Below are 11,845 nucleotides of genomic sequence, written 5' to 3' on the forward strand. Positions count from 1 at the left end.
TGTTTAAATGGTTAATAATTATTGTAAATTTACCAAGTAACGTGGAAAAGGATCATCGAAAGACATTCTTAGTTCATTCCCTAAACAAATTATGCCTCTTCCTTAAAAAATAGCCAAGCTATAAATATGTTGATAAACCTTTTTTAAATAATTAATAGTTGTAGATTTTCAAAGCATCAGAAAAAAAATCATCGAAAAGATATTTTTAGATAATTGTGGTAAAAAGTGAAGCCTAATCGTAGGAAGAAAAGCAAACTCTTAATTTTTCAATCGAAATTCTTTCAATAATTAATAGTTCTTGTAAATTTACAAAGCAACATAGAAAAGAGTCATCGAATGGGCATTCCTAGTAGATTTCGAAAACAAATTAACTCGTAGGATAAACGTCAAACTCTTAATTTTTTAAATACAATTGTTTAAATAACTAATGAGTCTCGTAAATTTGCAAAGCAATCTAGAAAAGAGTCACTGGATAGGCATTCCTAGTCGATTCCGTAAACAAATTGACTTGTAGAAAAAAGGACAAACTCTTAATTTTTTATGTAAAATTGTTTAAATAATGAATAGTTCTTGTGAATTTACAAAGCAACATGGAAAAAAGTCATAGGATAGACATTATTAGTTTAGTTCGAAAAAACAAATTGATTCGCAGGATAAAGGCCAAGCTTTAAATTTTTTAAGTAAAACTGTGTAAATAATTAATATTGTTTGTAAATTTGCAAAGCAAAAGAATAAAAAATAGACACTGTTAGTTAACTCCGTAAACAAATTGACTTGTAGAAAAAAGGTCAAACTCTTAATTATTTAATAAAAAATTTCTAAATAATTAAAAGTTCTTGTGAATTTACAAAGCAACATAGAAAAAAGTCATCGGATAGACATTATTAGTTTAGTTCGAAATCAAATCGATTCGTAGAATAAAGGCCAAAATTTAAATTTTTGAAGTAGAATTATTTAAATAATTAAGTGTTTGTAAATTTGCAAAGCAAAAACAAAAGAATAAAAAAGCAAACGAATAAAAAATAAAAATTCTTAATTAATTCCGTAAACAAATTGACTCATAGAAAAAAGTTCAAAAACTCTTGATCTTGTTATTAAAATTGTTTAAATATTTAATAGTTCTTGTGAATTTACAAAGCAACATAGAAAAAAGTCATCGGATAGACATTATTAGTTTAGTTCGAAATCAAATTGATTCGTAGAATAAAGGCCAAAATTTAAATTTTTGAAGTAGAATTGTTTAAATAATTAATAGTGTTTGTAAATTTGCATAGCAAAAACAAAAGAATAAAAAATAAAAATTCTTAATTAATTCCGTAAACAAATTGACTCATAGAAAAAAGTTCAAAAACTCTTAAGCTTGTTATTAAAATTGTTTAAATATTTAATAGTTCTTGTAAATTTACAAAGCAACTTAGAAAAGAATCATCGGATAGACATTCTTAGTTGATTTCGAAAACAAATTGACTCGTAGGATAAAGGCCAAACTTTTAATTTGTAAATTAAAATTGTTTAAATAATTAATAGTTCTCGTAAATTTGCAAAGCAATATAGAAAATAGTCACCGAATAGACATTCTTAGTCGACTCCATAACCAAATTGACTTGTAGAAAAAAGGCAAACTCTTATTTTTTAAATTAAAATTGTGTAAATAATTAATAGTTCTTGTAAATTTACAAATCAACCTAGAAAAGAGTCACGGGATAGACATTCTTAGTCGACTCCGTAAACAAATTTACTTGTAGCAAAAAGGCCAAACTCTTAATTTTTTAATTAAAATTGTTTAAGTAATTAAAAGTTCTTGTAAATTTGCAAAGCAATACAGAAAAAAGTCATCGGATAGACATTATTAGTTTAGTTCGAAAACAAATTGATTCGCAGGATAAAGGCCAAACTTTAAATCTTTAACTAACATTGTTTAAATAATTAATAGTATTTGTAAATTTACAACACAACATAATGAATTAAACTTATTCTTTAAAGAAGAGCCATTTATGAAATTTGTTTTGATAATTACACTGTTTGAAGATTAAAGAAATGCTAAAAGCCATAAATGAGCTCCACTCGAATTCGGCACGATCTCTGCAACTTAATCGCTTGGAATGTTTACATCCACACTGAAAATTGGTACATATCCTTTCTCATATTGGGAACTCTGTATTCCCAGATTGGAACAGCTGTAGACCCAACAGTATTGGTACAGTAACGCTCCCTTTAGGCGGGAGCACGGAATCCTCACGGCAAGTTTCGTGCGAAGTTATACATATAGTTTATACTCGTGGGGCCATTTCATTCTCTTTTGTGGGACTGCTGCGGTCCCAACACACGAGAAAGGATCTGCTCGCACGTTTGGTACTATAGCTTACTTAAATGTGATCTGGCCACTGCACCAAGCGTCGTGGTGGCGCTTCGTTGCCACTAAGAAGATAGCTGCTTGTTCAAAAAATTTTCAGTGCAATAATGTAAACAGATAGCTCGAACGTGCCTGTTTAACTTTTCTATCACTCTATGGGAATCTGCGACCTGCTTTCAACTATAGGGTAGTTCAGTACAGTAATATAAATCTACTTTTGCATATGAAGAGTCCGCGGTCTAAACCTGTTAACTGACATTTCATAAATTTTGCACAGCGAAGAAAAATCATTGTTATTTTTGCAATTTTAAATATTTTTTAAAACTTTAAAATGTTTTTTGTACATTTACTATAGAAATATAATACACGTTAGTTTGATAAAATTTGAATCAAAATTGAACGTTATATGACAAATGAAAGCTATTCATATGTTATCTACAAGGGATCCAGCTGTCTAAACATGTTATCTGCAGTATTATACCGCTGGCTTTCTATAGTTTTCCCGGGCTCGCATGTTTCTGGGTTGTTTTTCAAGCTGCAAACAAGTTTTATCTGTCAAAATGTTTGGAATCGCAAACCGAACATAGATGTGTTTGCCAAAATTTAAAACAGTTTATTGCAAAAATTGTCCGTAGACAACAAGATCGAAGATAACGTTAAAGTAACCACGAAAAACTTTAAGCACGCTCAACACTTTCTGCACACACACTGACATGTGTCTCACTGGCCTATTCTACGAGTAATCTGAGCCGTTGAGAGAAAAATCACGGATTTCCCATAAGACGCCATAAGCAGTTAACACGTTTAGACCGTGGAGCTATTCACTAGATACCAAAACTCGATTATCGAAAATCCCTTTAAAAAAAAGAAAAGGAATTTTGCCGTTTCGCTTGCGGAATATTAAATGCACATAAAAAATGTTCCAGAAAATACAAAAAAATCAATTCCGAAAAAAATGTCAGTTAACAGGTTTAGACAACGGACCGCTCTCGGAAAAATTCCCTGGCATTTCCAATATGCCAATATTTATATATTTTTTAAACTGGGTAAATATCTTCTTTTTGATAACATTGACCAAAAGTATGATAGAGATACAGAGTATTTGACCCGAAAGATATATTAATCAAGCTTTAAATACGTAAAAATGACTTTTCCTTGTTCTCCACTTACAAGCTGCTAAGTTTCAGAAGAATTGTCGAAACTAAGGTTAATAAAAAAAAACTTTGACTTACAAGTTTTTCATATTTTTATTATGTACCATTACACGCTATAGGTAAATTAGACACTTTTCGGATAAATATTTCAATTGTAATGGAACACATTTTTAAAGGTTAGTGTTTTTTTGTTGTTTGAATTTTTACGTCATGTAATCGCACGTCCGAGAAAGTAAATGTAAAAAATTATAAAAATTTTCAAAAAATAAATAGAATCGTTTATTTTTACTATCTAAAATTAAAGAATTTTAGAAGAAAATCTATAAAAGTGAATAAATTTCAATATTAAGTCTTGAAAATTTAATAAGTTTCAATTTGAAAACTTCAAAATTGAACTATTCCAAAAAAGGATTAAAAATTGCATAATTTTTTATTATACACATTAAATATTGAAGAGACTTAAATTGCAAATTTTCAAAATTAAAGAATATATTTCCAAAATTCAGGAATTTCAAAGTGTAACTTACATTACATTGTAACTTACTTTTGAAATTTATTTAATTTGGAAGATATAGAATAGAAAAACCTTGACAAAATGTAGAAATTTTTATTTCTACATCTTTAACATTGAATAAATTTTATTTTAATGTTGACAATTGAATATACTAAAATTTTAAATCTTTGAAATGGAATTATTTAAAAAAAAATGATTCAAAATTGCATCATGTTCTATTGACGAATTTTCCTTTGCAAGTCTTCAAAATTCAACTACATATTCCAAAAAAGTTCAAAATTATATGATTTTAAACAATAAAAATTCCGATTTGACGAATTTTTAATTTTAAACCTTAAAAATTGAAGAATTTTAAATTGTAACTTGTTAAAATTCAAAGAACTTTTAAGTTTCACAATCAAAAATTCTGTAAACCTGATGATTAAAATTTAAAATTTCGTCAATTTGAAATTTTTAGAATTGACAACTCTTGACAAAATTTAAGAATTTTTATGTATACTTATTTAAAATTGAATGAATATGAAAATAAATAAATGTAATATATAAATCTTCACAAAGTTGCATTCTTTTCTATCATACACATTAAATATTCAAGACTTTTTAATTACCAATATTAAAAATTGAAGAATTTTCAATCGTAAATCTTCAAAATTGAAATTTAAAAATTTACAATTAAAAAGTATGCAAGTTTTCAATGTTGAAATTAAAAATGTTGTAACTTTGATGATTAACATTTGAATAATTTACCTAAAAATACATATTTCAAAATACTTTTGCAAAAAATTGTTCCTATCGAAAGTTACCTTAGTATAAAGAATCACTCACATAGTACTTTTAATATAAATACTTTTTCGAAGAATTTTTATCAGAAAAACTTACCTTTGTGTTGACTCTGCCATTCAATTTTTCCATTTCGCCGAGGAAAGCAGAGATTAAGGAACTTTTTCCGGATCCAACGGTGCCGACAATAGCAACTAATTGACCCTCTTGGATTTTGAGATTGATGTTTCGCAAAACGGGTTTATCATTCTGTTCAGAGTCCCAAGCGAATGAACCTTTTTCAATCACTAGTGGGTAAGCTGCCAAGAATCCGAAAGTTAGTTGAATTTTAGGTAAAAGAAGAGGACTAAAGCGGAATTTTTATCAGTGGATCACGTGACCTTATTACCAATTTTCCTATTCGGTTAAGAATTTAGTTATTTTTTTGAAAATTCGTCTTTTTGAAATGAAAATTCATAATTTCGGGTTCAAAACTAAATTGCTTTGTAAAAAATTCATTTTTTGATTTGATTTTTTACTTTGGTTGAAAATTTAAGAATATTGTTGAAGATTCGTTGTTTTTTATTGAAAATAAACTTTTGTTGAAAATTCACGTGTTTCGTTTTAAAAATTTAACTGTTCTGTACCAAATACGTCTTTTTGGCTTGAAAATTCAATAATTTGGTTTTATTTTTTTCTTGACTAGACATCTTTTTTGATTGAAGATTCGTTGTTTTTGATTGAAAATTTAACAGTTTTTTTTAGAAAATTCGTCTTTTAGCTTAAAAGTTGAACTATTTGGTAGGGAAGTAAACTTACTTGTTGAAAATTAGAATATACGGTTGAAAATTCATTGTTTTTACTGAAAACAAACTTTTTTCTTGAAAATCCACCTCTTCAGATTAAAAATTAATCTGTTTGTTAAAAAATTCATCTGCTTGGGTTGAAACTAGTTTTATTATTATTTTTTTTTTGAAAATTCAAAATTTTGTAAAAAATTCATCTTTTTTGCTTGATATATACTAGCTGTAATTTTTGAATAAAACCTTTCTTGGTTGAAAATTCGACTACTTGTTTAAAACTTAAACTATTTTGTTAAAAATTGATTTTTTTCGTAAATGATTCAACATTTTTCTTAAAAATTCATCTTTCCTGGTTGAACATTAATTACTTTGGTTGAAAGGTTAACAATATTGTTGAAGATTCGTTGCTTTTTTATTGAAAATGAACTTTTTTCTATAACATTCACATCTTTTGATTATAAAATTTAACTGTTTTGAAAAAATATCGTCTTTTTAGCTTGAAAATTCAAACCATTTGGTTGAAATTTTTTTCTTCATTGAAGATTCGTTGTTTTTTATTGAAAATTTAACAGTTTTTTTTCAAAAATTCGCCTTTTAGCTTAAAAGTTGAACTATTTGGTAGGGAAGTAAACTTACTTGTTGAAAATTAGAATATACGGTTGAAAATTCATTGTTTTTACTGAAAATAAACTTTTTTCTTGAAAATCCACATCTTCAGATTAAAAGTTAATCTGTTTGTTAAAAAATTCATCTGCTTGGGTTGAAACTAGTTTTATTTATTTTTTTTTTTTTGAAAATTCAAAATTTTGTAAAAAATTCATCTTTTTTGCTTGATATATACTAGTTGTAATTTTTGATTAAAACCTTTCTTGGTTGAAAATTCGACTACTTGTTTAAAACTAAAACTATTTTGTTAAAAATTGATTTTTTTCGTAAATGATTCAACATTTTTCTTAAAAATTCATCTTTCCTGGATGAACATTAATTACTTTGGTTTAAAGGTTAACAATATTGTTGAAGATTCGTTGCTTTTTTATTGAAAATGAACTTTTTTCTATAACATTCACATCTTTTGATTATAAAATTTAACTGTTTTGAAAAAAAATCGTCTTTTTAGCTTGAAAATTCAAACAATTTGGTTGAAATTTTTTTCTTCATTGAAGATTCGTTGTTTTTTATTGAAAATTTAACAGTTTTTTTTCAAAAATTCGTCTTTTAGCTTGAAAATTGATTAATTTGGTAGGAAATTAAACTATCTTGTTGAAAATTCAAATATATGGTTGAAGATTCGTTGTTTTTGATTTAAAATAAACTTTTTCCTTAAAAATCCACATCTTCGGATTAAAAATTATTCTGTTTGTTAAAAAATTGATCTGCTTGGGTTGAAACTAGTTTTATTTTTTTTGTTGAAAATTCCAAATTTTGTAAAAAAATTCGTCTTTTTTGCTTGATATATACTAGTTGTAATTTTTGATTAAAATCTTTCTTGGTTGAAAATTCGACTACTCGTTTAAAATTTAAACTACTTTAATGAAAATTGATTTATTTTCGTAAATGATTCAAGATTTTTCTGAAAAATTCATCTTTAGTGGTTGACCATTCATTACTTTGTTTGAAAATTTAACTTTATTGTTGAAGATTCCTTGTTTTTTATTGAAAATAAACTTTTTTCGAAAATTCACATGCTTCGTTTTAAAGATTTACCTGTTTTGTACCAAGTAAGTCTTTTTGGTTTGAAAATCCAATAATTTCGTTGCATTTTTTTCTTTCGTGACTGAACATCTTTCTTAAGATTCATTTGTTTTTTATTGAAAATAAACTTTTTTGTTCAAAAGTTACATCTTGGTATTGAAAATTTAACTGTTTTGTAAAAAATTTGTCTTTTCACTGAAATTCTTTTCTTGGTTGAAGATTCTTTACTTTGGTTGAAAATTTAACTATATTTATGAAGATTCGTTGTTTTATATTAAAATTAAACTTTTTTATTGATAATTCACATATTCGAATAAAAATAAATTTGTCAGAAAATTCAACTGCTTCGTTCAAAAATTAGCTTTTTTGTTTGTTAAAAATTCAACATTTTGCATAAAATTCTTATTTTTTGGTTGATATAAACTAGTTTTAATTGTAAATTATAATCTTTCTTGGACGAAAATTCGACTACTCTTTTAAAACTTGAACTACTTTGTCAAAAATGCATTTTTCTACGCTCAAGATGTAACATTTTTCTTGAAAATTCGTTTATTGGTAGAAAATGAATGAAGATTGATTAAAGATTCATCTTTTTAGTTAAAAATTCAACTATTTGGTTAAAACTTCATCTATTGTCTTGAAAATTCAATATTTTTACTCGAAATATTAGGGACTTAAGGCGTTTCAATTTGAATCTTATTAGTGCCAGTACTATGTATATTTAAAACAATTTATTCCTCTATTTTCAAAAAAAGGCTCCTTATTTGGCCTATTTTTAGAGAATTCTTGCCTGTGAAGCCGGTTAACATCATAAAGATGTTTTTCATTTGCAAGTACATAATTAATTTACCTTTCAGAGAGTGGTCGTTTTAATCAAAGAAAAAAGTTCCCGGTCATTTTCCGGTTTTTTCATGAATCGCAAACATTTTAAAAATTTGTTTCATTCAACAATTTTGTATTCAAATTCTCAATAATTTACAGGTATAATATGTAAGTGACTAACACTTTTCAACAGCACAATTTTAAATTAAATGCAGTTAAACTTCCAAATCACAAATTTTGAACTTGTATCAATTGTAGAGTTCAAAGATTCGGTTCCAAAAATATAAATCCACGTTATAATTTTTAATGGAGACGACTGAAAAATCCCTAAAACTGAATTCCCGACACTGTAAAAATCCCGAATTGGAAAATTCCCGAATAATAAAATTGTCGAATAATAAAATTCTCGAAGGTTTATAACATTACGGAATTAAAAAATTCCCGAATAATAAAATTAACGAACTGGAAAATTCCCGAATAATGAAATTCTCGACGGAAAATCGACGAATTATAAAATATTCGAATTGGAAAATTTCCGAATTTAAACAATGACAAGTTTTTATAAATATGGTTTATTGTTTACAAATACTTATATTCAATAAAACATTTTTATAAAAACGCGTAATTGTTTAAATTTGGGAATTTTACAATTCGGATATTTTATAATGCATTCATTTTCTGTCGGGAATTTTATTATTCGAGAATTTTCCATTTCGTTAATATTGTTAACTGCCGGGAATTTTATTATTCGGGAATTTCATTAATCGAGAATTATATTTTTCGGGAATTTTCCAATTGGGTATTTTTATTTTTCGGCCATTTTAATTTTCGGGAATTTCCCAAATCGATATTTTTATTTTTCGGAAATTTTATTATTAGGGAATTTTTCAATTCGGGAATGTTATTTTTCGGGATTTTCCGTTACCAAAAAGAATTCAAATTTTTGTAAAATTCCCTGTTTCAATTTATGATTTTAATTTTTCTCGAAAATATCCCGTTTCAACTTAGAATTCATTCTGATAAAGCCTGTTACAGCTCGGAATTTATATAAAGTTTAACATTCCCTGTTCCAAGAAGAATTATAATTCTTTTGGATAAATACCAGTTTCAATTCAGAATTAGTTAAAATTTGAAAATTCTATTGCTTCAACTCAGAATTATAATTCTTTGGAACAATGTCCTGTTCCAATTCAGAATTTTGTTCCTTTTCGAAAATGCTCAGTGCTAGCTCGGAATTTGTTAAAATATATAAATAAAATATTAATATAAATATAAAAAATATAAATATAAATTAAATATAAATTTGTAAAAGATTGAAAATTCTCTGTATAAATTATGTTGAATTATTTTAGTTTTAAATAGTTCAAAAATCCTTAAAATGCTTCGAAATTCAATTTCAAGACCTTGAAACATTTACATGTTGTTTTGAATTTTTTAAATTCAAAAATATTATCAAAAGTTTTTCACAACTTTTAAATATCTTTTAAAATTATTCGAATTTCAAATAATTGAAGAAGAAAAAAATCATTTTCAATTTTCTTAGCAATTGAAAAAAAATTTATTAATAAGAAGCTTCTAAATATTATGTTCGAAATTGCTAAGATCTATATTTGGTTTCAAATTAGGCCGCGGAATATTTTCGCCGAAATTTTTGTAAAAATAGCCGGGTTTTATCGGTACACGTAGATACTTCATTTAAATGAATTCAAATCACTTAAAATTTTAAATTAATTTTGAATTTTTCAAAACTTATAAATATTTCTGTAACTTACTCGATTTTTTCTAAGAATAATAAGTGTTCAATTGTTATTTATACATCAAAATTGAAGAAGTTGACTTATAAATGAATTTTTTTTAATAGAACAATTAAAATGGTAATTTTCAAAGTTTACTTTTTTTGTCCCAGTTTGCGAATTTTTAAAATTATAATTACTGATTTTAAATGTACAGTCAGATATTTCTAAATATCAAGTAATTGTTCTTTTTTTTAATTGAAAAATTTTAAATGACGTGGTTTAAAAATGGAATATTTTAGATTGAAATTTAATAAAATCCAATTGAAGCAGTTTAATTTTTAAACTTAAAATCTGAAAGTTCTAAAATTGTGAACTGATGCCGAATCGTTTTGTACAATCAATTATTATCAACTAAAAATGTTCGTTATGAAAAATCATCGATTTTAAACGCTTCAAATTTTTAATTGTTAAAGTCTTTAAAAGTGCATTTTAAAATTCTTTTAATTAAAATACGCATTTTAAATAGAATGATATCCCGGTCAAAAAATAAATTCACGATAATTTCCTGGTTTTCCCGGTCTCAATAAAATTTCCGGTTTCACGGTCCCGCGGCCACCCTGCTTTCAGTTACCTTTATTGTTTTCTAATTCTTCAATTTCTGTTTATAATTCTTAAAAAAATAATTGAAACCTTATAAAGAAAGGGAAAAATTGGGTCAAAATTCTCGAAATTAGATGTTTTAAGGAATTTTCAAATTTAAGAGAAAAAAAGGACTAGATAAAAAAATTGATCGGAACGTGATCCCTGTATTTGTAAAAAAAAAACATGAATGAAAGTAAGCAAAATACTCACGTTCGTTCGGGTCATGTTGCACATTATCGGGATCTAGTTCTTCCGAGTTCATGAACTTATTGATACGTTTTACAGACACAGATGCCTGTAAAAAAAGTTAATTAATTTTCATTTGTTTTTTTTTTTTCATTAATTTCCATTTGAATCATACTAACCTGGACAACGTTACTAATCATCATCGGCAACATGGAGAGAGGAAATCTTAAAATATTGAAGAGAGTAAGCGAAACGAAAGCTGTACTACTGTCCAGAACATTTTTCTCATCAATAAGTACGAAGGTGGCAAACGATACCAAGGAAACCTTTCGAAAAAAAACAAAATCAAGCTATAAATATATATTTTGAAATGATTTAGAAAATTCTTATAAGTTTCTGCTCACCAAGAATGGAGCGCAAGACCAAATAAAACTCGTTCCCGCATTAAGATACGCGGCTTCTTTAAGCACTTTGATCTCCTTATTGCGGATTTTTAAAATCTGCTCCTCAAAGGAAGGCTCCCAGGCATAAAGTTTTAGTACTTTGATACCGCTCAAAACTTCGTTCATTAATTTCACTCGCTCGTCCTTGTTCTTCATTTGCTTGATCTGCAAATGTCGAACTTTGCCTGCGATCAGAGCGTTAACAGGAATTAGGATGATCATCACAGCCAAACCGGAGAGCACCGAGGGTCCTAAAATTCCCCAGAGGAAGTAAAGAGCTAGAGCAATTTGGAGCGGAGCTGACCAAATCATATTTACATAGGCAGTAACATCCATAAACCTTTGAGCATCAACAGACATTAAATTGACAATTTCACCAACTGTCGACTCTTTTCGGGCAGAGTTCGAAACTCGCAAGGCTTTTCTGTAAATTGCAGCTATCAGTGCGGTACGAATTCGCAAACCGACTAAAAACATGCGATTAAAATACTGCGATAAAATCAAAGTTTGTAAAACTGCGGTTATCAGGAGAATTACCGCGTACATGTAGCCCTTCCACATCTGTTCGTGTGTTTTTGGATTCACGAATTTAATCAGTAATCTGGAATAAAAAAGATTGTTGGCCGAGAGTATTTTAAGAAAAATGTATAATTAACATAGAAGCAAGGGCAGATCCAGAAAATGTTTCGGAGGGAGCGATTTGAAAATTTCTTCAACAATTGTATTTCTAGGGGGGGGGGG

General features: G+C 27.2%; 1 protein-coding gene across 5 annotated transcripts in view; it reads right to left on the reverse strand.

The window, feature by feature from the left end:
* The window catches only part of LOC117177695 (multidrug resistance-associated protein 1), a 94,101-nt gene that overhangs the window by 56,758 nt on the left and 25,498 nt on the right, over positions 1-11,845 (reverse strand). For all 5 annotated transcript variants that reach the window (XM_033368553.1, XM_033368554.1, XM_033368551.1 and 2 more), the window contains 4 exons: positions 11,066-11,705; positions 10,841-10,987; positions 10,686-10,770; positions 4,901-5,100 (listed from right to left, as the gene is read on the reverse strand). In XM_033368553.1, the coding sequence (XP_033224444.1) occupies positions 4,901-5,100; positions 10,686-10,770; positions 10,841-10,987; positions 11,066-11,705 (1,072 nt within the window). The remainder of the gene's footprint in view (positions 1-4,900; positions 5,101-10,685; positions 10,771-10,840; positions 10,988-11,065; positions 11,706-11,845) is intronic.

The sequence above is a fragment of the Belonocnema kinseyi genome, chromosome 8 (genome assembly GCF_010883055.1).
Source record: "Belonocnema kinseyi isolate 2016_QV_RU_SX_M_011 chromosome 8, B_treatae_v1, whole genome shotgun sequence".
NCBI lineage: Eukaryota > Metazoa > Arthropoda > Insecta > Hymenoptera > Cynipidae > Belonocnema > Belonocnema kinseyi.